This window comes from Pelobates fuscus, unplaced genomic scaffold (genome assembly GCF_036172605.1).
Source record: "Pelobates fuscus isolate aPelFus1 unplaced genomic scaffold, aPelFus1.pri scaffold_35, whole genome shotgun sequence".
Taxonomy (NCBI): Eukaryota; Metazoa; Chordata; class Amphibia; order Anura; family Pelobatidae; genus Pelobates; species Pelobates fuscus.
The window spans coordinates 296,959-324,958 of record NW_026961986.1 but is presented as its reverse complement, the minus strand read 5'-3'; the positions used below and the strand labels follow the sequence as shown (position 1 = coordinate 324,958).

Sequence of the window (28,000 nt, the reverse complement as noted above, 5' to 3'; positions counted from 1 at the left end):
AGATTGTTACCAAGCAACGGCGAAGCGCATTGGCTTTTTCGACCTTTCTGAAGTGTGTGAGTAGCCCTGGTAAGCTGGTTACCCGCAGCGGAGGAGTGCCCCCGGCCAGACAGGTGGGAAGAGGGCAGCCTTCTCGTGGAAATACCGAGCCGGTGTGTGAGCTGCACTCCGAAACGGAAATGGATGGGAAGCCCCGCCCCGTGACTTGTGACCCGGTGACGTCATGTGTTTGAATGGTGCTGAGCTGGAAGAGGCGTCTGGTGACAAGTGGGAGCCCGGGCGGTGAGTGCTGCTAACCGGGGCTCTGATTATTGCACTGACACTGGGGGGGTCGGGAGGAAACACCCCTCAGCTGGTGGAGAACTACAATTCCCATGATGCTTTGCAGGCCTTGAGGTGTCATGGGAGTTGTAGTTCTGCAACAGCTGGGGGTCTGCTTATTGGTAACCTAGTTATTATTATTATAAGATATATATAATTCTATACAATGTACATTTTATTTTATTGGTTATAACACAGCGCTGCTTATATCCTTAATGTCTCTTACACAGCTCCATTGAATAGCTCTGTGTTTGAAGATATTGCTGTATTTGTAGTATTACTGTTTAAAGGAAAAACCAAAGCACCATAACCACTATAGTAGGCTGTAGTGGTTATTGTGCCCGGAGTGTCCTGGCGCTCTCCCGGTGTAAGTAATCAAACTGTTTGACAACCTGCCTGAGGTCTGCTGGGACGCTGCCACTCTGGAGACAGGACCTTCTTCAAGGACCTCCAGTTAGCTCCACTGAGCGAAGCCTGCGGTGAACGTCTCAATCTCAGCCAACGAATGCCTTCCTCGACCGTTCTCATACGGTTTCAATACTTTCCCCTGGAGGGTACCAGGCCCAACATAACTTCTGCAGCGGGATGTTCTAGTGTCATTGATTGACCTCAGTGCCACACAAAAATGAAGAAAATAAAGGTTTTTACTTACCTTTTCCCAGCGCCGATACTCCCTCAGCGCTGCTGTCTAATCCATCTCCCACAATGTCCATGAGAAGGTGCCATATCCTTGTCACTGGTCCAGTCCAGTGCTTCTTAGAGAAGTGCACTTAGTACCTGGAGCTCAGAGCCTGCGTATCCAATAAAATACTATTTATTTGATTGTGTTAGGCGTCAAATGTGGTTGTTACAGCAGAATTGCCTCTAGTGGTTGTCAGTATGTGATTACTATGGATTTCTTTTGGTGGGTGATGAAGTACTTTATCAAAACTGTTTATTGAAACTATCACTTGTTGGTAAATATCACCATTGAATATTACTTGTAGCTTGAGTTAAAGGATCACTATAGGGTCAGGAACACAAACATGTATTCCTGACCCTATACTGTTTAACTCCCCCCATTAAAGTGGCTTGTTCCTTCCCCTCCCCTTGAGCCCCTTTAAAAGTTAATAAAATGTATCTTATTTACAGCGCCGCGCAAGTCAGCCGGTGCTGGCCCCGAATTGCCGATTTTTACCCAATTGGTAAAGCATTGGATTGGCAAGGGGGTGGGGCGAAACACCATTTTGGCCAATCAGCACCTCCTCAAATGGATGAATTGAATCAATGCATCTCTATGAAGAAAATTCAATGTCCCCATGCAGAGCTGGGAGACACTGAACATCAGTGCTGCTTACTGTGCAGTACTGAGCCAGGAAGCACCTCCAGTGGCCACTTGGAGGTGTCCCTAGGGCCAGTGTAAACACTGCCTTTTCACTGAAAAGCCAGTGTTTGCATAAAAATGCCTGAAGGCAATGATTATACTCACCAGAACAACTACATTAAGTAGTTGTTCTGGTTACTCTAGTGTCCTTTTAACCTTCTTTTTTGTTTTTCATGTGATGCTTCCTTTTACATTCATATTAAAGATTTAGCCAATTACATCACAATCCAGTTCAGTCTGGGCACAGACGAGGCATGGATTGAAATTCAAATGAGAATAAGAATCATTGTTTAATTTATCTTTTTTTTTCTGCATACTTTGTCTGCTGACTGCAAGGTGCACGGGACACAGCATATAGGATAACTGACAGGAGGTTAAAGGGAAACTCCAGTGCCAGAAAAACGATCCGTTTTTCTGGCACTGGAGGGTCCCTCCCACCCACCAATCCCCGGTTACTGAAGGGGTGAAAACCCCTTCAGTGACTTACCTGGGACAGCGGCGATGTCCCTCGCCGCTGTCTCCGCCTCCGCGACGCTCCTCCTAGTGATTACGTCGGCCGGTGGGCGAGACTGATCTCGCTCACCGGCCGAGGAGACCTAATGCGCATGCGCGGAAATTCCGCGCATGCGCATTACGTCTCCCCATAGGAAAGCATTGAAAAATCATTTCAATGCTTTCCTATGGGGTTTTGAGCGACGCTGGAGGTCCTCACACAGCGTGAGGACGTCCAGCGACGCTCTAGCACAGGAAACCTGTGCTAGAACTCAGGAAGTGACCTCTAGTGGCTGTCTAATAGACAGCCACTAGAGGTGGAGTTAACCCTGCAATGTAAATATTGCGGTTTATGAAAAACTGCAATAATTACACTTGCAGGGTTAAGGGTAGTGGGAGTTGGCACCCAGACCACTCCATTGAGCAGAAGTGGTCTGGGTGCCTACAGTGTCCCTTTAAACGATGGAGGCACTCTGTTACATGATGATTCTGATGATGACATAGCTGTTTTGTTATCTTCACTTCATTTTTCACACCACACAAATAAATATTTGTTGAATTATATTCTGGCGAGTTACAGTTCTCTTTTAAGTAATTCCTTTTACTACTAAGATGGCTACTTTCCGTGTCTTCATTTTTTCTACTGGTGGAAAGCATGTGGAATGTTAGCCATCCCACAGGGCAGCATTATGTGTGGAAAATTAGTTTTTACGGGTGTTGTATAGGTCTGTTTTGTGTACACAGTAATTATACTCCTGCCATACAGTGCTTGGATTCCAAACAGACAAAACTAAGCTGAATCACTTAACAGAAGGTGAGCAGCCACCAACTGTATCCTGGTAAGTGTTGGAGATCACTGAGAATTCTTTCACTAGCAGGAAGTAAAATCAACGAGTATTTGTATGTGCAAGTATTGTACATTTCATATATATTAATGACTGGTTAATAACACACATATATTCAAAACTAAAGGACAGCTCAAAAATATATAAATATATTTAAAAGGACACTATAGTCACCAGAACAACTACAGCTTATTGAATTTGTTCTGGTGAGTAGAATCATTACCTTCAGGCTTTTTGCTGTAAACACTGTCTTTTCAGAGAAAATGCAGTGTTTACATTACAGCCTATTGATAACTTCACTGGCCACTCCTCAGATGGCTGTTAGAGATCCTTCCTGGGTCATGGCTGCCTAAAATGCATCCAAACATTCAGTATCTCCTCCCTCTGCATGCAGACACTGAACTTGGAGGCATGATGTGCCCAGGGGGGGCTAGATGGTGGGTTTAACACTATAGGGTCAGGAATACATGTTTGTGTTCCTGACCTTATAGTGATCCTTTAAAAATCTGTCTATCAAACATTAAAAGGACATATATTTCCTTTCAACACTTGAGGAAACAATTATTATATAAAAACTATTTTTGATGTGACAGTTGTCCTTTAAACTACTTTTATATTGGTATTATTTGCAAGAATCATACTAGACTTTTTATTTTTTTGGCCAGGAAGTAAATCTGTATACATTAGATCTCTGAATGTAGAATATATTATTATTATTATTGCCATTTATATAGCGCCAACAGATTCCGTAGCGCTTTACAATATTATGAGAGGGGGGATTTAACTATAAATAGGACAATTACAGAAAACGTACAGGAATGATAGGTTGAAGAGGACCCTGCTCAAATGAGCTTACATTCTATAGGAGGTGGGGTGTAAAACACAATAGGACAGGAATTTGCAATTAAATAAGGTAGGAGTGAGTCAGAGCTGGAGGAGAGAGTAGAGTGCTGCCCTTTAGGAGAGAGCAAGATACAGGTATGTAAGGTAGATGTATATGACAAACTAAATTGGATAATATTTTCAATTCTCCAAGGTTCACTAGAATGCAAGTCTTAATGTTCTGGTATGATTATTTCTGTATTTTTATGTAGGATTAGGTTGCCTAGTTTCTAGACGTGTGCATTGCAAAAATGTGTGATACTTCTGAATTGAATTGCTTTGGATTTCCAAAAAAATTGTTTAAAAAAATGTTGATTTGAAATTTAATTTTAAAACCTTAAATTGTCTGAGAAGCTCTACAATGAAGGAAAAAATGTGCATATTCTCCTATAAAAACTCTAAATTAGTGATTGAATGTTGGTGTAAAGTGGCCACTTAGCACCAACATTCAATCACTAATTCCGAATTCCATATGAGCTGAATCGGACAGGCTATTGCGCTACTCAGTTTATTCTAAATTTAGATAAATTATGGTTGGAATTTCAGAAATTTGAAAATGCACCAATCCAGGCAAATTGCAATTCAGACCAAACTGATCTCCAAGTCTAATAGTTCCTATTTATTAGTTTGGTGTGTGATAAAGAGTCAGGGTTCAGTTCAGCAGCAATTAAAACCTCTATATCAAATAAGTCTAGAGTCTAGACCATAAATTGCAAGACAATACAAAATATAATTTTAACTAACTAACCAACCTATAGTTGGGTTGTCGGTGCTGAAAACGACACTGTATGCCTCTATTTCTAATGATGTAACTTATTCTTGGTTGGCACAGAAGGCTCTGTGGCATGATGGTAATGGCTTGCTGCCGTGAAAGGCAGTTGGTGGGTACAGAATTCTCTTCTGCATAATGGTAATGGCATGGCTTGTTAATGGGTGTTGGTGAGCACAGGTGCCATTATGTATAGCTAAGTAATCCTTACAGTACAGTATGGATCGACTGGTTATCGGTTTGGCCGATAATATCAGCCGATATCCGGCATTTTGGCAAGTATCGGTTTAAATCAGTGGTTCTCAACCCAGTCCTCAAGTAGCTCCTTACAGTCAAGTATTTAGGGATTACCCAGTTGCGTCCAAGGTGTTTTTAAAAATAAAAAAACACTTTAGACACAACAGAACATCGCCAAATCTTTGCGCATCGTCTCGTGGGACCTGGAATGAGAACTTGCCGGAAACAGAGGATAGCGTGTGCTGGGTTCCAGCCACCCCCTCCACAATGTGAAAGCCCCTGGCAGCCTGCACAAAGCCACTGGACCATCAAGGAGTATAAATGGGCCCCCTTCCTGGCCACAGGTAAGAGGCAGGGAGGGGGGAAGAATATCGCTACCAGTTTTCAGCCCATAGGCCAAAAACAATCTGTATCAGCCCTTAAAAATTAACATCCGTCAATCTCTAGTTTTCACTGTTACCACAAAAGATCAGTATTTTAATTGTTAGTCAAACAGTTACACTGTATTATAGAAACAACCCATATGAAGCGATTGTGCTGCAGAAAAAGAAAATAGCTACTTGGAATAAAACTCCTTTGTCTCAAAAACCTGCTAAACAACCTCTCTAGTCAGAAAATGTATTGAATGAACAGCAAAAGGAAATTTTACTCCACTCCGTCACATTGGTATTGTCCAGTTTTTGACTTTCATTCACATAGAAGCACAATTTGAAAACCAGGAAATGCGTTTCTTTTGTTATCTTATGTAGGAATGTGAAGGGAACCTGTTTGAGCAGTGTTGGGAGGGACAGCCACACCTCTGCATGGGTTTACAGTCATCTAGTTTCATTTATTGAATTGAGTGCATATATTCCATTTATAGCCATTAGTCATGTCCCGTTCCTATATGCCACTATGGAGTGTTGTCTATTTTTATGGAAATTCATAAAATATGACTCCACGCACCATGACCACCTCAGTGATGTGAAGTGATCATGGCGTTTGGAGTCTGTAAGTGCAGCATTTGCTATGAAATGCTACACATAGGGAGTTTAACCCCTCTTCTGCCAGCAGTGTAATGCCACCTCCAGCATTGTCATCTGCCAGCCCAGAATGTCATTGAATGCACCAGAATGTCATTGGTTGAGAGTGGTCAGCTGACACTCTCAGCCAAAGAATGCTGAATAGCCACAGCTTCTGTGGCTCAGCAGAAGCCAGAAGTGTGTCACCGGACAACGGATCCTCGGATTTCAGCAGGGACCCATGTAATGGGGCAAACCTTGGCTAAATGGCTTGCTCCATTATCGGAGAACTGGCCAGGTTACTTCTGGCATCATAGGCATTACAGCGGGCTTTAGTTGGTTATAATGATTGGAGTAATCCTAACAGGGAAATGTGGAGAGATGACAAGGTAAATGACAATTTAGGCCAATATTGAGCAGTTTTGCAATTCTGTCCTAATATTTGCAATTCTCTGGTAAATTATACACATTACCCCATTTGTTGAATAATCTTAAATATCCCTTATTAGACATTTTTAAATGTAATTTTGCGCATAAATGTAGAATCCAATTCTATCTCTTTAATCCTCATGTAACCACTGAAATCAGCATTTTTATTTTTTTATGATCATTTGTAGCATGATTCTGAAGAAGGAATTTCACAGAAACGTTGTCACTTAGATTAAAAAAAAAAAACAACAAAAAACAGTAGACCACACAATTTCTATTAATCAGACAGCCTTCAACTTACTGTATGTCATTCTGAAATCCAAACAGTGATTTTAAAATATGAGCACACAGTAGGGGCATTTCAACAATATTATCTATTCGAAGACCCCCACCCACCTCTTGAACCCCAAATTAAACCATAATCATATATCCTCAGTCCAGAAAGTTACACATTTGAGGTTTATTCTGCCTTAAGACTAACCTGGTAACATTTATCCTTAACAGGTAATGACAGGTCAGTCTTGAGGCTTGGCAAAAAAAAATCCCCTTTTTGTCACGTTTTAAACTGAGGAATTATTGATGCTGCAAACAGTACTTATTATCGTAATACAATGATAAGTTAAAGTAATAGAGTAAAAGCACATGAATACCACATACATCACTGCAATACATACAGAATTACCTTTGGAAACGCACAGCATTGTGGGAGGTTTTAAATGCTATGTAATGAATAAATTAGAAAAAGTGATATAAGTTTGTGAGAATATAAATACATATACCATGCTGCTTGAATGAGCTGGTATTTTATTATGCCTACATGTCTATTATGCCTACATTTGTTTCTTCCCTGATCCAGTTTGTCACTTAGAGACACTGATACATACTTTTTTGAGGTTTATATGGAAGAATGGCATTCTTTTGTAACAGATCACACATTTACCTGAGAAAACCAGTTACTATAGAACACCGCTGTAACTGGCCAAAATGACCAAAAAAAAAACTAGAGTGGTTTTATATTATGAATTGATTGCATCTATGCTGATTGACTGAACACCTGTTCTTATTTATTGCAGTATTTAATACACAGTGTGGTAGTTTAGAATAATAAAATGCACATGCATACACTACGCATTTTATATAAAATGCACTAAATAATTCATGTATGCACGAAAAGCCAGACTTAATCTACATTTGGTTTTGTGTAAAACCTACAACTGTGGTGTTTACAAGTTAGTTGTGTTTTCAACCCTTCCAGGGTAATTTTATAAAAAAAAAAAAAAATCTCTAGGTCACTTCTCTGCAGTATGCAATAAAAAAATACAAGCTTCTAACTTTTGACTCACCCAGCCTGCACTCCCGCAGGGGGGCAATCGGAACCCGCGGGCAGTCCCTCACAAGTTGGCCCTATACACTAACGCTGCGCTGTTGCAAAAAATTATGGAATCCCTTTGTAATTAGGTCGCATAGACCTACAATAGCCATGGCCAGTAACTCCCTGTACCTCTCCCTCCTGTGCTTCCCTTTCCCCATCCCTCCTAACCCTTCTCCCTCTCTCTCCTCTTTACCTCTTTATTGTTTTGTCTATTTCTATCATTCCTAACATTACTTTCCTCTCTGTTCTGACCGACACTTACATCTCGACTGTAACGACTATGAGGGCATTACCTTTCATATGATGGTCCACAGGAGGTAATAACAGGAAACTGGTAACACTGTACTGGAGACAACATAAGCTGTGCTAGTTCTCTCAAGTGCTACAAACCCACCTGAGCACTATATAGGTCATCAAACATGGGCGCTGGATGTCAGGGTCCTGCACATGATGGTTGGTTAGATTCTCACTGTTTTACCTTTTATCTAAAAACCTGGTGGGGCACCACTGAAGTACAATCACTGCAGTTGACACACAACAGTCTAATGCACTTGAAGTTTGATTTTATAAAAACGCACGTTTGTTCACCTCGTGCAAACTTGGATATATCTTCAGGATTCTGCTTCTAACTGTGTTGTAATATTTGATTTCATGTGGTGTATTGCCTTGGAATAAATAAAGAATTTAAAAAAAATATAAAAAAATACAAGGTTAGTCAGATAAACACATAACAGGACCCATATATTTATTTATTCATTTAATAGAAAGGATATTCTTATTTAACATTAGCTTTCAAATAAACACAACATACATAGCTGCAATATTTTGTCCTCTACTCTGCATTGGATGTGCTGTCATACATGTGAGAGTCTCAGAGTATGGCACTTGTTAGATCACGTTATCAGTACTTGCTATATAATGCTGTGTGTCTGCAATAAGAATTTCTGCTTTTCTGCAGATAGACATGAAGGCTTTAATCTTAGTGGGTGGCTATGGCACCAGATTACGCCCACTCACCCTCAGTGTGCCAAAGCCATTGGTGGATTTCTGCAACAAGCCCATCCTACTGCACCAGGTGGAGGCTCTCGTGAAGGTAAGACTCTATGGCTATATTGATGTATGGTTAATTGTGACACACTGCATTTCATATATGCCATTTCAGTTGTGAAGTAACAACTCTTTCACAAGACACTGAATAAATCCTATAGTGATAAAATATATAGAACACATTAAGAAAATGGCTGAAAAAACAGTTTACAGAACACTCCAAGAACCATAACAACTACAGTGCTATGTTGTGGTTTTGGTACCAGGAATGTCCTGGCGTTCAGTCCTTCCTGTGTTCATAGTGGCCCAGTCCCATTCAGGGTAGTCTATTCCCAGGGCATTGGCAAATGCTCTCATGGGCTGAATGACCTGACCTCTGTTTGCACATTGTAAACATATCTAATTATGCACTCACATTGCACTTATTGGGGGACACTAGAGATCACACACAGGACTGTCCCATTAAATCTGGTAATTGAAGCTACGCTCTAGCATTCAGGGCTCCTGTGGATGCTAACCTAGAAGACCTATCTTTTATAATGAACCTAATTTACCTACAGATGGGTACGCAATATATTGTAAACATATAAGGCAAAATAACCGTGTCACAAAGCTACAGAAAATCATTGTGAAACCTGATTTTAAAAGAATGGTTTTATTTTGAATGTAACCCATGCTTATTTATCCTCTTTGATTTAGAGCAAAAATACTTTGCTTATACTTTACAAAACACTTTATTCGGAACATACGTATATAGAATAGATGTATACATTATGTACATTAATTTGATCCAAACTATAATAGTGATTCTACTGAATATTTTCAGTGTGCATACCAAATATTATTTTTATGCGCACCTGCATACAGAAGACTCATATTATAACAATTAAAAAAGTAAAACACTAAAATTAAACGAATCCCTAGGGAATAAACTCAATAAACTGCCTGTAATTAGCCCTTGGGACTCTATTCAATAAACCGCCTTGGAGTACCCCCTAGTGGTGCATTCAATAAACAGCCCAAGTTAAAACGATTCCTTGGGGTTATAGATAGGCCATCTCTGCCTTCCCATTTATAGAGCACTTTGCAAGTCTTGTTCTCACAAAGCAATGTTTTAATATCTTTTAATATGTGAGTTGGTCTGAGTTAGTTGGTGGTTCGTACTCCAGCAGAAATATTTCAGTATGTATTCAAAGCCCAGATCAAATTCTCAGCTTGGCCTTTCATCATTCTAAGGCCAATAAATCTATTCAGTTAAGTAATAATCTCTGTATCCCAAGAAACATTCTTAACTTACATACTAAAAACCTGTCAAATAGTGTGTGTATGTATGTATGTGAGTGTATATATTATATATTTTATTGTACAATCATTTTGTATTATTATTATTATTTTTAAGCAGGCTACTTAAGATATAGTGATCTAGAAGACTATTTAAAAAAAAAAAAAAAAAATTTTTTTACTGCCAAGCAATTTTATCCTGCTGATTCTACAAATCTGTCTCAGAATTTTATAGATTTGCTTTGTGGTGTACAGTTTCTTTCTCTGATTCTTCGTTGTAAGTCTAAATATCATTCATATTATTGGGTATTTTTATAAATAGAATGGATATTAAAGGTAATTATATATCTTTGTCCTTCTGTAGCTTGATTGCATTTTGTCATCTGATCTTTTTTGTGTGCGCCTGGATTATTTATCTTTTATATATTCTATAAATAATGTGTGCATAGCAAAAAAAAAAGGAAAATTGGAAAACCAATACCTGTGTGTGTGTTTTTTCTTTTTTGTGTGTATTTCAGTATGATTTTGTCAATACGTTTACATAACAAATTCTAATCAACGACTGTCTGTTATGTTTCTTGGACAGGCTGGTGTTAATCATGTCATCCTGGCAGTTAGCTACATGTCTGACATGTTGGAGAAGGAGATGAAGGAGCAGGAGAAGAGGGTAAGTAATATCTGAAAAAGATAAATGCATTTATTTATGTTTATGTCATGTTTCACCTATTGCTTCTCTATCGCTAACGCTGCAGGTCTTTACACATGAATCTGTTGAGCCTTAAAGGGACACTATAGTCACCAAAACAACTACAGCTCAATGTAGTGTTTCTGGTGTCTATATTGAAAAGCCTGAAGGACAGGCTATAGACACTACCTTTTTATGTAGGCTGGCTAGTTACATCTCTAGTAACAGTCACTTCCTGGTCAACGCTGCAATGATGTTCAGCGTCTCCACGCTCTGCATGGAGACACTAAATGCTCCATATAGAATTGCATTAAGTTTAATGCATCTCTATGAGGAGATGCTGATTGGCGCAGCATGGGGTTTTGTCACACATGCTCCGTAGCATTCCAATGCTTTCCTATTATCCGGTAAACAGGTATTTAAAAAAAAAAAAAAAAAATTCAACTTTGTGGCTAAAATAAACAAATTTGAAATATTCTACGATTTTAATACATTTCCATCTTGGCAACTTTTAAATAAACTTAATGTATGTGAGAAGAAACTGGTCTCGCTCAAGGCACAATTTTGTGAGCAAATATTTTTTTTTCTGTTTAACCTATGGAATAGACAGCAAAGTAAGCTCCAGCACTAGTCCTAACATACATTTTTAGTAGCACTGACCAGTAGCCCTAATAAACGCCATTTTATTCCATCTTCTTTTAACCCCTTAAGGACCAAACTTCTGGAATAAAAGGGGATCATGACATGTCACACATGACGTGTCCTTAAGGGGTTAAAAACACTTCCAAAGGGGAATTACATGTGTATAGTGGAAAATTCTTACACATTTCAGCAACGGTGTGCATGTAGATCTTTAAAGAACATAGAATATTCTTTAAAACTGGTTACTAAATGGTTTGGGGGCTAGACGTATGGGAGTTTGCTGTATCGTCTAAAATCGTACATATCCTTAATGGTTACCAGTTATGTAAATAACACCATTTTTATTGTGTACTATAAGGAGACTGAACAATTGTGGATAGAATTACACACATAGTTTAAATAATCATCCTGATGACATTATTCATTCTTACTGATATTCTTGTGGGGTTCCTGTTAGAGGATAGAATGTTCTGTGGTTTATTCATCTCCATATGATGACATATGGAATGCATAATCAAAAAATTGGGAGAATTTAATATGTGAGAGACAAGTTCTAAACAGCACAAACACAGAAATGCCGATTCTCGGTAAAGCCTTACCAGGTAAAACACATGTCAATGTGATTCTTTCTCATTGCATATTGACATGGAACCTGATCCTGCATTCTACAAGTGATCTGGCAGCAGAAACGGGAAATACATTGTGTTGTTTCTGTTTATTTGTCCATGAGAACAAATGTTTTCTCCTGCTAGGAATAGATAACCGTTTATGACGAAATGACCGAAAATTAATATATCTTTATGTGGACCTGTTATTGGTAAATGGTATAATAAAACAGATACATGGTACCAGCAAAGAGAGAACATGTTTAAATTAACTCCAGATTGTACAAACATGTTCTCATAATTTCCTAATACATATGGCTCAATTCCTAAATGCTAAAGCATTATGGGACCCCCCAGACACACCCACAACCATCTCCCCAAATTGAATGGTTATGCTCTTTAAAGGGAAATTATTCTATGGCAAATGCACTCTTTAAAATATATTGGCATTTTTATATAACATTTCAAAAAAAAGTTTTTGGGCAGTTTTGTAACTGTCACTGTTTTTAAAAAATGATTACACAATTCCTGGACAGCTAAATCCATGCTGGCAGACTGTCAGATCTTTCAGTAGCAATTATAGCTCTCCTTACAATAGCTTGGATAGATGGGGATACTGCTCACTGTAAAGGATATTGATCGAAGCAAACTAACTTCCGCTATTATTTGATCACAGCTGGGAATCCGCATATCCATGTCACATGAAAAGGAGCCTCTAGGAACAGGTGAGTAGATTTTTTTTTTTTTTTTTTTCTGCTTTCTTTTCATGTGGTATATCCCTAAACACATTTGCATTTATTTGCTAAGCTTGGAGCCTATAGAGAATTGTCAACATAATTGCACAGAAGTCATATTCATCCTTTTATGACGGTTTGTTCTTCAAATTCCCTTGTCTCTTCAGTACAGTTCCAGGATTAGCAAAAAATTAAATATCATTTCAAAAAATAAATAACATTTAAAGAAATAAATAAAACAGAGTTAGCAACACCTGATGCTCAATACAAAAACCACAAACCATATGTAAATGATAAACATGTTGAAAATTGATTGCAGAGGTGTATAAATATGGCAATTGTTTTGGCTATTTAATGTTCACACCTTGCAGGACAGTGTATATTTTAAACTAGCATCACACCACAAAAAGTGTGTTCTTGTCATTCAAAGATGCAATAATACTGCAATGGAGATATAGCTTTTTAATGGCCCCTTTCTGTCTTGAGCTGTTTTCTTTTTGAACATCTTGATTTCATATTCAGTTCTATGTGAACCTTTGCATTTTGAACACAGCTGGTCCACTAGCCTTAGCTCGAGACCTACTGACTGAAAACATGGAGCCTTTCTTCGTGCTCAACAGCGATGTGATCTGCGACTTTCCATTTGATGACATGGTCCGCTTTCACAAGCACCATGGAAAGGAAGGCACCATTGTGGTGGGTATATGCACAATCTAAGTGACAGTAGCAGCTTAAGTAGGGTTATTCACTAAAGGTTGTTGAGAATTCAAAGTAAATTTCACATTTTAGGCTAAAAAAAAGTTCTCCAAGTCAGATATATTTTTAGTTTAACTGCTTTGGCCTCAATTGAAATTCACTTCAATTTCCTAAGAATTCGCAGTTTACCGAATAATCATGATAAATTATATTCTCCCGGTAGAATTTGACAATCTTGCAGGACACAATATAAATTTTGTTTCAAGTGAACAAAGAAGCTGATGTCTCTTTATCTTCTTTATCTTTCCTGCAGGTAACTAAGGTGGAGGAACCATCCAAGTATGGGGTTGTTGTATATGAAGCAGAGACTGGACAGATTCAGCGCTTTGTGGAGAAACCTCAGGTCTTTGTGTCCAACAAGATCAACTCAGGACTATACATGTTCTGTCCCTCTATACTGGATCGTATACAGGTATTTTTCTCTAGACCAGTGGTTAACTTTTTTTTTTTTCTCAATTTAAATGAGGTACATAATATATAGCTTAAATGACCCTATATTATCCACAACAACTTAATGTAGTTGTTCTGGTGATAGTATATAGGGTCAGGAATACATGTTTGGTTCCTGACCCTATAGTATTCCTTTAATAAACGATTACTCTCTTTAAGTGTGAATAATAAAAACATTTTGTCAAGAATGTTTTCTTGATTAGAATTTTTATATATATATATAAATACACACCTCTTATCTCACACACTTTTTTTTTTTTTAATTTTGTAATACCTGGAATATATATTCATAGCACTTCATTACATATCAACAAAATATATTAAAAAGTTTTATTTTTGTCACAAGTTATTGAACGTTCACCCCTTAGTATATTACACTAATACTTTTAATTTAACCATTTTGTCACACATTTTCATGGGGAAATTCCCAGACCTTGTGTATCCCGCAGCTGCAAAGACCCTCGCCCCCAACTTCACTTCACTTTATGCCCAGCGTGGCTTACCTTTTGTAAAAGAAGGCCACATGGGCTATTTAAATAGGGCATTTTTGAGTGTTTCACTAGGCCATTTTATCACCAGTTCCTGTTGAATTTAACGGTAATTTTTCCCACAATTGCATGTGTTCTGATATTAACAGCTGGCTGCTAAGATTGCTTGCGCTGATGGACGTCAACATCATTATTTCTGTTCTGCTTTAGAAGCAAAAATAAATCCTCCATTACTGTGGCTCTAAAGAAAGTGTTAAAAACCACTGTTCAATACCTTACCATAACCAAAATAATCAGATTGATATCTATCTAAAAAAAACTTCTCTATAAAAGTGAATATCAAAATACATCAACACATTTACAGGGTTGTTAAATAAAATGAGAATTGTCGGGAATTCAAAGTGAAACATTGTAAGTCAGAGTAGCTGGGCTGGAAATCTATATCTAGCTTGGAGAAAGTTCTGCTATTTAAGTCTAAAATATGAAATTTGCTTTAAATTCCGAGTAATTCACGCTCTGTTTAAGGGATTAATAGTACCACATACTAAGAGTACAATAATACACCTTTTGAAATATACGTCTGGCTTCTGTTTTCAAGTGTCCTTCTATGCCAGAAAAACACACACTCGTGGTCTGAGGAGTACCTCTTATAAGCCTTACAAGTATTGGGCAAACTTTCAAAGAACATGCTAAACATCAAACCCCACTACAGCTTACTGTAGGGGTTATAGTGCAAGAGGATATGGGTAAAGCTCTAAAGCCCAAAATTCCAGCCATTATGCTGGCAAAGAGATAATGGGATTTCACTTTTTGCATTATCCATGCAAATCTGTCCAAGTTTGGTCATTAATGATGGGCTATAAATTCTGGACTAAACCTCCCTATCAAATAACAAGGACTGCATGTAGACTCATTGCTCTGCAACCACTACACTGAACCGATATGGTTATGGTGCTTACAGTGTCCCTTTAAACACATTCTTACATTTTAGTGCTTTTCAATTAATTTGTCTTGTTCATTCTGACTCTATTAACATTAACGGACGGAACACTACACGAACCATTCTTGATTCACAAGTTCCCTGGTTTAACTTATTTACCTGGCTTCCACTAGCTACCTCTCTCCACTACAGCCGACAGTAAGCATGATGTTTTCTTTTTTGAATCTTCTATTAGCTCTACTGAGGGTTTAGGTGTCCTACAGCTTTAGCCAGTTGCAGTCATATGATAGATGTTTTTCATTTTCCAAAGATGGACATGACAATATAATGTTAGCTAATGTAACTGACAAACCCCAGCAGAGCCACTGTTTCCATCAATATCCATCCTGTTTTTACTCTGGTACATTTTAAGAAATAGACTGATTTGTTGGACCAGTGATGGGTAACTTTAGCACTACAGATGTCTGTTGACATACATTTGGGCTGGCTGAGCATCATGGGAAATGTAGTTTACAAATAAAATACAAATCTGCTGTGCAAAGGTCAGCCATCATTAAATTACACAAGCTCATGAACTATTCATATTGAATGAATATTAAAAATAGCTTTCTCTGTCTTCATTCTAGCTACGCCCAACCTCTATAGAAAAGGAGATTTTTCCAGCCATGGCTCAGGAGGGGCAGTTATTTGCTATGGAATTGCAAGGTGAGAATGATTGAAGAAACATGGGACATCAACATATCGTAGACAAACACATGAGATTTATTACATTAGATCTTCTAGCTAACCAGGGAGCAATACCAAATCTTAAGAGAATATCCCACCCATCATGGCTTGACTCTTAGCCTGACCCTTTAAGCATTTCCACCTGTTACACAGGGGGAAATAGTGGAGAAATGTTTTGGCAAATGCCTGGTCCGTTCTCCAACATTCCCAGGTTAAAAGAATAATCTTGGTTTTCCAACTTTTTGAGATGCATGCCATCACGTCTGTATGGATCATTTTTGCTTTTTCTTTTTTAATAGAATAGCTTCTTGGGGTTTATGTTTTTGCCTGAAAAGGAGTATCTGTTCTGTGCATTTACTACAATTTGCCGAAATCTTTCCTAAGCTCTAAAAACGTACTGGCCGGTGTGCCAAAAGGCATCTCTTCATAGAGATGCCTTGGATCAATGCATGTCTATGAGGAACGTTCAGCGCCTCCATGCAATGCGTGTCGACTCTGAACTGACCCAGGAAGCACCTCTAGTGAGTGACTGCTACTAGAGGTGTTCCTAGGTCCTAACGTAAACACTGCTTTGCCCTGAAAAGGCAGTGTTTACATAAAAAAAGGGACTGATTTATACTGACCATAACAATAAAATGATCACTATAGAGTCAGGAACACAAACATGTATTCCTAACCCTATAGTGTTAACACCACCATCTAGCCCCCCTGGGCCCCTCATGCCTCCATAAATATAGCAAAATCTTACTGTATTCAAGCCTGAAGCTGTAACTCTGCATGTTTGTCTCAGAAAAACAAGCAGTCTGCTAACATCATCAGAAGTGGTAGCCTGATCCAGTCACCGTGCTTCCCCATAGGATTGGCTGAGACTGACAAGGAGGCAGATCAGGGGCAGAGCCAGCATGATTCAAACACAGCCCTGGCCAATCGGCATCTCCTCATAGAGATGAATTGAATCAATGAGAAAAGTTCAGTGTCTACATGCAGATGGAGGAGATACTGAATGTTTGGATGCATTTTAGGCAGCCATGACCCAGGAAGGATCTCTAACAGCCATCTGAGGAGTGGCCAGTGAAGTTATCACTAGGCTGTAATGTAAACACTGCATTTTCTCTGAAAAGACCATGTTTACAGCAAAAAGCCTGAAGGGAATGATTCTACTCACCAGAACAAATTCAGTAAGCTGTAGTTGTCCTGGTGACTATAGTGTCCCTTTAGATATTTTTGTGTGTCCATTAAAATGGTGACTTGCTCCATAAAGCTATTGTAAACGTATTCTTATCAGACAGCCACTCACTGGATAAAGTTTGAGTTTTATTCCACAAGTGAGTGATTATCTGACAATGTCTTTATCTCAGATGTATATGTTAACTCCCAGCCAGAATCTAACTGCGCATGATAGGAACTTGCAAGCCTCTTGCCATCAAATTGATGGCATATAAATTCCCAACAAACTGGCTTGTATAGTTTTCTGTTTTTTTGTGTGTTTTTTTTTTCTTCCTCTGAAAAAAAGTTTCTGGAGTTAATTTTTATTTATTTTTTCTTTAAAAAAAAAAAAGCAGATCAGAGACTTAAATTGCCTGACATTGTGGCAACAATGCATTAGTCTCTATTCTGCATTGACAACTACCTCTTGAAGATGTCTGGCTACAAGGAAGTTTGGCAACTTAAAAATTGCCTCTTTGGTCTGCACTTCATCCAGAAAGATTATTAAGTTGCCAGTGAATGGGAAGAAAATCCTTGCATTCTCCCACTACTGCATACATCTAAATGTGCTGCTAGTGTTAGCAATGAGCTACTGCTGGCTGTGCGACAGGTATAGGGATCAACTGTGCTGCCTGCCCACTATTTTATATTGCTGGCCAGAAAGCGAATGCATCATCTGGCTGATTGACAGTCCATGGAGGCTGCCCTACACACAGAATAACTTTTTTGTGTGTGTTATCCCTAGAACTATTTTTAATAAATATATATTTATTAAAAATGCTGCCAGGACAGAGGTTTAACACTATTACCGCTATACTAAGATGAAGTGGTTGTGGTGCTTAGTGACACTTTAGAGATCACCACTACAGCATAATGTAGTTCTGGTGAGTATAGCATGTGCCTGCAGGCTTTTCAATGTAAACACTGCCTTTTCATTGGAAAGCATTGGATTGGATGAGATTATCTAAACCATGGAGGTGGGGCCATCCTGGCACAGCATGGGGAAAATTTGAGAAGCACCTTTCACATGCAATCGGGGTAGGGAGAAGTTATCTAAACACACACAGACTCCCTACCTTTGGGAGAGCTTGAGTGGATCCTTTCCCTGGGGGCTGCTCTGATCATGTCATCTACTTGCTCTGCTCGTAGCATGGCCATTTAGTGAGCCAAGGTTAGAATGAGGTCATGTTCCTGCTCCCGTCATCACTACTTCGCACGTGAGAGAGCAAGAAGATAGTCACCCGGCTCCGATGCGCACTGCCATCTGCCTCCATTGCTCACAGCCGCCTGACAAACACCCAGTCGCTAGTTCATAATTCCTAGTTGCCATGGCGACCTGGGATTTTGAGCCCTGATGTAAATGTCATAACTAACCAGCCTTTACAGGATTAAGCTATTTGATAAGTCAGAGCATAGTTAAGAGTTTAAATAAAATGAGGTTATAATACACCACACAGAGCAAGATCTGCAGGATTAAGTTCAGACTGCACTAAAGCACTAGAACATGTGATCATGGTATTTGTAGAACATTCAGCATGTGAAAGATTTACAGTGTGTCCAACAGTTGAATTTGTTTTATCCTTCAAGGATTTTGGATGGACATAGGACAGCCTAAGGATTTCCTGACCGGCATGTGCATGTACCTGCAGTCTGTGAGACACAAACATCCAGAATGTCTCCATTCTGGACCAGGCTTTGTTGGAAACGTTCTTGTGGTGAGTGATTTGTTTAAGAACCTACTTAGCCGTCATTGCAATTATATTGTAATGTACTGTGTTTACATACCACTTCCTAATCGATTACATGCCACTCTCAATTATGGATACTGTTTAAAGGGATCTCCCCTCAGTCCCTAACAATTTTTTATTAATTCTAAAATTTGTTGAAGCATAGTTTGTTTTATCCTTTTCACTTACCAAAAAATAAATTAAAAAAATGATGACAGTTTGAGTTGTGTAATCACTTCTCCATCTGAAAGGGTGTAATGATGCCTATCAGGATCAGTTAACATATGGTATTGTCCTATCAGAATGGCCCAAGCATTCTAACTTTTTCCAATATTTCTTCCTAGGACCCCACAGCAAAAATTGGCAATAACTGCAGCATAGGTCCAAACGTTACTATTGGTCCTGACGTAACAGTGGAGGATGGTGTACGTATAAAGCGGTGTACAATTATGAAAGGCTCCAGACTTCACTCTCACTCTTGGCTGGAGTCTTCCATTGTTGGCTGGAGCTCTTCAGTTGGACAGTGGGTGAGTTCATTCAGTTGGAACTGTAATGTGGATGTAATTTAAATTTATATATATATCTTTAAGATAGAAATAATAAAATGAAGATAACTTAGAATTCTAGAATGTTGAAGCAAGACACCTTTTGGGCTTGGCCAGCAATATTCACAGATTTTTCCTGTTTGTTTTGCAGGTTCGCATGGAGAATGTGACTGTGCTGGGAGAAGATGTAATAGTCAATGATGAGCTTTATCTAAATGGAGCTAATGTTTTGCCACACAAATGCATCTCTGAGTCTGTGCCGGAACCAAGGATTATCATGTAGATTTGTACATTGGCTGCCCAGAGCACTTACACTGGGACCTGTGAACACCATTCTGTGCTGCTAACAAGAACATTGATTTTATTTTTTACCTCTACTGCAGGAGGTATTTCCCTAGGCTAAGACTACTCTTGCAGGCACAGTTAATGTTGCTCATAGATGTCACAGGGAATTTACTGCCATGTGAGGGTACACCCTTGTAAGAAAGAAAAAAAAAAGAGCTGTGCCTTTTATCGAGGGTGAAGAGGGATAATATATTGGAGCCCTGTACTTCTTCCCTATTACAGTCATTTTAATATGCAAGAGTACATTGGAAGATGTTGTATAACTCCTTTTAGAAGAAGGACGGAATGATAAGTGTTCTTGCTTCTCTTGATCGGCTTTAACCCTGCTCTGGCACAAAGGCTTGTTGTGCACATCTAACAAAACTATGATGTTAGCCCTTTAATTGCTGTAATAATACAGCTCCTTTTAGATTCGTAGATTTCTTGCTAAGCATCAAGGGAGTTGTAGTAAAACAGCTGGGGTCACTGTTTAGTTCTCAAGGATTAATAGTAAAATACAAGGTGCAGTCTATGAAACACCCTAGAATTTAGGGTGGCAGTAAGGAAGCCAGCTGACTTTATTACAGCCAGGCAAATCTGTCTGATAATCTATTTTATGTTTTACAATGGACATTTTCTTATAAATTAATGAGATTATTCAACTCTATGTTTATTGCTCATTTCCTGACACTGATCTGTTTTAATGACTTTCAAGACTTGACGAGAGGGAAATAAAACCGTACTTAATTTGTAGACAAACCAAAGTGAACCTAGGGGGGAGACTCGCAACAGGCAAGAATCTCAGTCTGCACCTAAGTTTGCTTACATATTGTCCTTCGGTATAGGAATAGCTTTTGCAACAAAACAGAAATACAAATGATTATATAGATGCATAAATAATTTAATTCTGTGCCATCTCACTTAACACAGTATAAATGATAAAAATGCAGCTCGGTTGTAAACAAGGCTCTTCCGTTTAGCATTCTCCTCCAGTGCTAGAACTGACTGCACTGCACAAGGCGATAGGTTGACAAAGTGCAGTGTGACCGGCTCCTGAACAGGATACTGACAGTAAGACCGTTTCTCAGTAAGACCGTGAAAGAGTAGGCACCACAACAGTCTTACGGATAGTTTGGAGAACCTACCCGGCATAGCTCTGTGAGTGCTTTCAAAAAACAGTGCAGCAGTGTGAGGGTTAATAATTACACACAAACATACACAACCACCTGCCCTCCCTACCAGCTGCCAATCCACTAACTGTAAACCAATAATAAAATGGCTCTTTCCAATAGTCCACAGGGGCTGGGAGTTTAAAACCAGCATGTTAAATAACATTTACATTTAAAGCTGTAATCGCCTTCAATTCGCTACGCCCAAAGCCTACATCTCATCGGAAAGTGAGGACTTTGTGTGAAGACTGTCTGGTCCAAGTGGTTGGAGGAGCTAGTTGCCTGCTGGTTTTTCGTAATCTTCCACTCCCATGATTGTAGCTTTACAGAAAAAACAATCTTTGTTGTTCATGAGATGCTGATTGATGCAGGCTCTGTAAGAGAAAGACAGACACATTAGAGACAGTGATGGCAAAACGGACTAAATCCTATCTACACGTTAGTGCTTGCCAAGTTGCAAATGAAATAATTTAACAGTAATACACTGGTATCATAAGAGCCTCGGTTTTATTCATGCAGCTTTCAGAACTTTGATATCCCTAAAGAATATGCACTATGAACGAACATTCAAGTGTAGTTAAATCTGACGATGGCAAAACTGCATTTTACTGAATAGAGTGATGGCTTTGTTTTTAGGTGGCCCCACGATTCCTCTTCATAACACGGTGTACCTAAGACACACAAGATAGCCCATGCCCATTAGACTTGGGTGTTGCTCCACCAGCACACCTTGTAAGATATTTTAATTCAATGCCATAACTTAAAAGGTGGGTACTAGAAGTCACTTCATGCTAGAGTTTCAGTACAAAAAACCCTAATGGGTTTAAGGTTTCCTTTTTATGTCTTTGTTCACATTATACAGGGCTTGTTATATCTTTATTTAAATATGGCTAGAGAACACTGGTGCTCCCTCCTTAACCCCTTAAGGACCAAACTTCTGGAATAAAAGGGAATCATGACATGTCACACACGTCATGTGTCCTTAAGGGGTTAAATGAGGAGAACATGTAGGGTGGATAAGGGAGAGATCCTCACATACTCAACACCATATCTAGATTTCCAAAGCGTGGGAGGGGAAGTAATGCTAGAAGTGCCTTCCATATACATTATTACTAAGAAGTCATTTTTTTATCTCTGTTCGAGTAGCACATTCACATTTCCACCTATACAGGGACAGACACCTTGCACAAGTGACAGTACCAATAATATGTCACATTTCATGTGTGGATTTTTCTGTCCATCATCAGCCTATACTGTTTTTATCTCCATGTATATATGTGGCTCATATCTGTATCAAGTCAACTAACCTGTAAATTCAAGAAAAGTAGCCAGTAGCCACATTTTGGACCTGATTTATCAGTACTTTACCCCAGCAAAAATTTAGTGATTGGGCATAAAATCACGAGACCAGTGTTCATGTGTGATGTTGTAGATCAGAATATTAACACAATACTCTACAATATGTGTAACAAACATTAGGTAATGTACTTTATATTGTGTCATTTGCCGCATACAATGATGTGGTAAAGTTTGTACTGAATAACTAAAGTTAACCCCCTAAGAGCCAATGGGCTGCTTACCAGGACCAGACTGGCCCACCGGGATACCGGGAAATTTCCCGGTGGGCCGCAGCACCTGGGGCTGGGCTGACAGCCCTATTCATCACTGGTCAGGCTCCTGTAATCCCGGCCAGCCATGTGTGAGATGTGCGGCTGCACAGGACCCCATGAGAGCAGGGGGAGCCAGGCGTCCGGCACAGCTCATACATGGCCGGCCGGGATTATTAAAAAAAGAAAATATATATATATATATATATATATATATATATATATATATATATAGATATATTGCGGCGGGGGGTGGATCTTAGCGTGCGACGTGGGACCTGGTAACTGCAGCATGGGAAGCAGGAAGAAGTCACTGCTTCCCCAACAACCAGTCTCCAGGAGCTCCAAGGGATGTGGAGGTAAGAAGCAGGTGTGTGAGAGCCTGCCTGCCTGCCTACGTGTGTGTGCATCTGCTAATGAGTGAGTGAGTGAGCTCGTGTGTGTGTGTGTGTGTGTGTGTGTGTGTGCGCGCATCTACTAGTGAGTGAGCTTCTGTGTGTGTGCCTGTTAGTGAGTGAGCTTGTCTGTAGGGATCGTGTGTGTGTGTGTGTACAGTGAGCTTGTCTGTAGGGAGCTGGGTGTGTCTGAGCCTGTCTGTGGTGAGCAGGTGTGTACAGTGAGCTTGTCTGAAGTAAGCATGTGTGTGATCATGAGCTTGTCTGTAGTGACCATATGTGTGTCAGTGAGCTTGTCTGTAATAAGCATGTGTGTGTCAGTGAACTTGTCTGTAGTGAATCTGTGTGTTAGTGAGCTCTTCTGTAGGGAGCATGTGTGTGTCAATGGGCTTGTCTGTAGGGAGGGTGTGTGCGCATCAGTGAGCTTTTCTGTATTGAGCGTGTATGTGACAGTGAGCTTGTTTGTAGTAAGCTTGTGTGTGTATCAGAGTTTGTCTGTACTAAATTTATGTGTGTACCAGTAACCTTGTCTGTGTGTGTCATTGAGCCCATTTGTGTGCATCAGTGTGATTGTCTGTGTCTGCTTTAATGTATAATTTAATTACCCTAAAAGGACTAATATTTTGAATTAGAAAAATTATATATATATATATATATATATATATATATATATATATATATATATATATATATATATATATATATATATATATATATATCACACACTACATAGCAAATGACTTATGGGGCTGGCATAGATTTTTTTTCCCAGGGCTGCTTCGTGTCCCCAGTCCAGCCCTGCTGCTTACTAACCATTTACAGACCTAAACAATAACAATTAATTCATTGTTTGCTCCTAAGAGGTTAAGTGACTTTCTGGTGTCTGGTAAGGTACATTAATGCCAGTCTTCTGGCTAGAAGGAAAAACTTGATTTGTGATATAAAACAGACACTTTTACTCACTTGCAGGACTTGTGTGAGCAGGGTTTGAAGACTGCAGATATCGGGTGAGCATAGCAGATCGGACACAGATCCTCCTCGCTTGTAGGCTGAAAGATAGAGAGTGTCCTTACCTGATCTTATCTAATCTCTATAAAACATTATTTATGTTGCACAGCTTCATACATACTCTAAAATATCTTAGCATTACAGTCAACACACAATTTCTTTTTAATCAAAGTGTTGAATGCTATTTTGAAACCTATCCATCAGAGCAAACCCCATTTACCATAATTAATGTGATCACATGTTCTTGAGATACCTCTGTTCATGCAAGGAGGCTCCAAACTCACTGGGCCCATTTGCTGAACTAGGGCATACATGGGGCAGGAGAGTATCATGGTTTCTGTAAAAACATTTGTCATTTTTTTATGTTGCTACCATGAAAAATGTACTTTAAAATTGTTGTAACATACATTAATCCTACTTTGCAGAGTTGTAATAACCAGTATGAAATCTTGAATAGCTTTAAAACTAAAGGGCTTTGGTTAATACCCTTCCCTCCACTGTGAGCGTCTGTGTTCCCAGACAGCAGTCGGCCTGTGTAACTGTATGGAACAATGCAAGTAGCTTGATATACATAGTAACAACTCTGAGTGCCGATCAGGCATAGTAGTTTCTCATTAGCAACTGGGAAGTGAAACAAATTAGGATTTACTTAAAGGACCACTACAGTGCCAGGAAAATAAACTCGTGCCCTGAGGGTCCCACTCCCGCCGGGCTGAATGGAGAGGATGGGGGTTAAAAACTCACCTTTCTCCAGCGCCGGGCTCCCTCGGCGCTGGGGACTCTACTCCTCCTTTGGCCATCATCGGCTCAATGCGCATGCGCGGCAAGAGCCGCGCGTGCATTCAGCCAGTCCATAGGAAAGCATTTTTAATGCTTTCCTATGGACGCTGGCGTCTTCTCACTGTGAAAATTACAGTGAGAAGCGCGGAAGCGCCTCTAGCGGCTGTCAATGAGACAGCCACAAGAGGTTGGATTAACCCAAAAGTAAACATAGCAGTTTAGAAACTCTTCCAAAGTCAGCGGCGAATGTGCATGCGCGTTCCATCAATCCATAGGGAAGCATTCCGCGCTTCTCACTTTGAAAATCACAGTGAGAAGACGCTGACGTCCATAGGAAAGCATTGAGAAATGCTTTCCTATGGACTGATTGAACGCGCATGCGCATTCGCCGCCGACGTTGGAAGAGGGAGGAGAGTTCCCCAGCGCTGGAGAAAGTTAAGAGTTTAACCCTTTAACCCCTCTTGAGCCGAGCGGGAGGGGGACCCTGAGGATTGGGGGGACCTAAAGACTCTATAGTGCCAGGAAAACGAGTTTGTTTTCCTGGCACTGTAGTGGTCCTTTAACTCATTGCTGAAGAGAACTAAATATGTTTACTGCCCTTTTAACAAATGTGCATCTGGGAGCAAGACAAATTGGTACACCCTTGACTGCCAAACGTACAACTGCCAAGTATTAAAGAAGAATTTGTAAAGAATTTGATCTTCCTCCAAAGTACAGCATTTGGTTTCTGAACTTTACCAACCCCCCTCCCCCCTTTCTCTGCCCCAGATAGTGTCTCAGCTCAGGGAAAGAACAGGACATGGCAGCATTAATAATGCAGAGCACTGGCCGAGCTGTGCTTCCCCTGTGAGGATCACATTCTGTGCAGAAAACTATTTTTGAGCAGATCTGCAGTAAACTGATCACTTTATCAGGACTAAAGGTCAACCTGTCTCTGAAGGCAATAGAACATACAAAGAACACAGACCACAATACTTAGGGCAGGCAAAAAAAAAACAAAAAAAAAAACACAACTAACACGAATATCATAAGCATAACGACTAAACCAAACCTACATGCATAACGCGAACAATGATGGGTATATCCTGACTATAACACCTGCATAGTGTTTTTCTCCTCCGACAGATCTATATTACTGACACCGTCATCATCATTTCTGACCCTATAGTGTTAATGCAACCATCTTGCCTGCCTAAATATAGCAAAACCTAATCTTTATTATTCAGTCTGCTGCTGATGGCTCTGCCCCTGATCTGCCTGCATTGCTGACATCATCTGAAGTGGTGTTCTGAGCCATAGGACAGCATTGGATTGGCTGAGCTTGTCAATGAGACGGATCAGGGGCAGAGCCAGAACAAGCCCTGGCCAATCAGCATCTCCTCATAGAAATGCATCAAATCAATGCATCTCTGTGAGGAATGTTCAGTGTCTTCATGCAGAGGGTGGAGACACTGAATGTCAGTGCTGCATACTGTGCAGCACTTCCCCAGGAAGCACCTCTAGTAGTCATCTGAGGAGTGGCCAGTGGAGGTATCCATAGGCTGTAATGTAAACACTGCATTTTCTCTCAAAAAAACAAACATTGTTTTCTGCAAAAAGCCTGACGACAATGATTCTACTCACCAGAACAAATACAATAAGCTGTAGTTGTTCTGGTGACAATATAGTGTCCCTTTAATGGTTTTAATGGTGAAACAATAACGTTCTTTCATAATGAATCTGATTAACTGAATGTTTTGTGTAATTTTATTTACCTGTGTAGAGGCTGCTGCCTGTTTGGATTCTTCACTCAGATGACCCAGCATCTTTCCCACTTTACTCAGTTCTTCAGAGTTGATATATTCTGTATCTGAGTATTGATAATTGTACAAAACATGTTAGCATTTTGTTATTGCAATTGGCCCCTGTTGTTCGTTTAAGTAAACCTATAATGTAATGAAATAGTCAGGCAACAATGTACTAAACAGCTTCTGTGGAATATGACTCTATTCAACCTCATCCGGTGGTTGGCAGTGCTGGATAAGAATTTTGGCTTCATATAGAAAGTCACCATTTCAATGGACACCTACAAATTCATACTTAAAGGACCACTATAGGCAGGTCCCCCTAGTTTTAACCTATTGAGGGTTAATCCAGGCCTCTGGATGCATTACCTTCACACCAAAGAGGCAATTCTTAAAGCACACCCAAACCAGAAGGACTTGAATGAAAAATACAAATCCCTTCAGCTATTTGCGGATGTTTCACCTTAATGCTCAAAAGGAGAAAAGCCTTTCAAGTCATTATGAAGCAATTGAGGGACCACCATCTGGCATACCGCTGGGGCACACAGTCAAACTACTGGTACACAAAGATGGCAAAATTTCAACTCGAGAGCGGATCCTCCATTAATTGGACATACCTATCACCCCTACTTCCAGAGGCCCCTCGGAACTTGCCAGAGTCCCACCAGAATAGAAAAGTGCTAGAAGGCATTGAACCTGGTACCACTGCGTTGCCACCCACGACATGCCTTTCTCGCAAGTATACGGGACTTACTTTACCCACTTACATGTTTAATGCCATCCATGTTGAAGTGCTTTCCCAATATGTTGTTTGGAATGACTACTTAGTAGCTCACTTAACAATGGCAGATAGACACCATAATAGTTCTCCGGAAAGGTTACGACAAAATGGCAATACTAGACGCCCTGCGGGGAAAGACGCCCCCACAGTTTGATGGCAGGACTCTAAATTTTTATGCAGACCTCTCCAAAGGCACCCTGGCTTGGAGACGGTCCCTCCAACCACTTACCACCCTACTCCGCCAAAAAGGCCTCAACTACCACTGGCGACCAGCTCACACCCTCACGGTCCAACAGGGACCTGACTCGCATCAGATACGAGACTTATGTGACGCAGCACCTCTCCTACTATCCTTAGGCCTCACCATGGACTCCATCCAACCAAAAGGCCAGAAGAGCCAAGCTTCCCCGCAACACAGCTGGGACCCAACCAGGACTGTCCCGTTCGTCCTGCAGGGCCTCACACCGGACCCATACGCTACCATCAACACTTGAACAGTGATGGGCGATCACAGGGACTATCGGTTCCGACGACAAGCACGCATGTGGTAGTGGAATTATACCTGTTCAGTTTTGTCCTCAAATTTTTCCTGAAAACCAATTTCGACAC

At 39.9% G+C, this 28,000-nt stretch overlaps 2 protein-coding genes across 4 annotated transcripts in view; one reads left to right on the top strand and one right to left on the bottom strand.

The window, feature by feature from the left end:
- The first annotated feature begins 45 nt into the window (after window positions 1-45).
- LOC134585297 (mannose-1-phosphate guanyltransferase beta) lies at window positions 46-20,481 on the top strand. Of its 3 annotated transcripts, none has more exons than XM_063440714.1 (10): window positions 46-282; window positions 8,674-8,804; window positions 10,626-10,706; window positions 12,648-12,696; window positions 13,259-13,401; window positions 13,715-13,873; window positions 15,966-16,044; window positions 18,859-18,986; window positions 19,343-19,525; window positions 19,695-20,481. In XM_063440714.1, the coding sequence occupies exons 1-10, from the start codon at window positions 234-236 to the stop codon at window positions 19,824-19,826; spliced, it is 1,134 nt and encodes a 377-aa protein (XP_063296784.1). In that variant the 5' UTR covers window positions 46-233; the 3' UTR covers window positions 19,827-20,481. The 3 variants fall into 3 exon arrangements, with proteins under 3 accessions (XP_063296784.1, XP_063296786.1, XP_063296785.1); XM_063440716.1 differs by having other exon boundaries at window positions 8,670-8,804; window positions 19,695-20,480; XM_063440715.1 differs by lacking the exon at window positions 46-282 and adding an exon at window positions 5,700-5,716.
- Window positions 20,482-20,747: 266 nt separating this feature from the next.
- The window catches only part of LOC134585298 (E3 ubiquitin-protein ligase RNF123-like), an 84,001-nt gene continuing 76,748 nt past the window's right edge, over window positions 20,748-28,000 (bottom strand). The window contains exons 37-39 of the mRNA XM_063440717.1: window positions 26,581-26,675; window positions 24,002-24,087; window positions 20,748-21,410 (exon numbers count right to left, since the gene is read on the bottom strand). Of these exons, the coding sequence (XP_063296787.1) occupies window positions 21,311-21,410; window positions 24,002-24,087; window positions 26,581-26,675 (281 nt within the window). The 3' untranslated portion in view covers window positions 20,748-21,310. The remainder of the gene's footprint in view (window positions 21,411-24,001; window positions 24,088-26,580; window positions 26,676-28,000) is intronic.

What these genes read in the sequence shown, in the direction of transcription:
- LOC134585297 (XM_063440714.1), top strand. Translation starts at nt 234, where the DNA reads ATGGTGCTGAGCTGGAAGAGGCGTCTGGTGACAAGTGGGAGCCCGGGC. An exon ending in GACAAGTGGGAGCCCGGGCG is followed by an intron (nt 283 to 8,673) that starts GTGAGTGCTGCT and finishes TTCTGCAGATAG; the next exon opens with ACATGAAGGCTTTAATCTTA. An exon ending in ATTTGCTATGGAATTGCAAG is followed by an intron (nt 16,045 to 18,858) that starts GTGAGAATGATT and finishes TTATCCTTCAAG; the next exon opens with GATTTTGGATGGACATAGGA.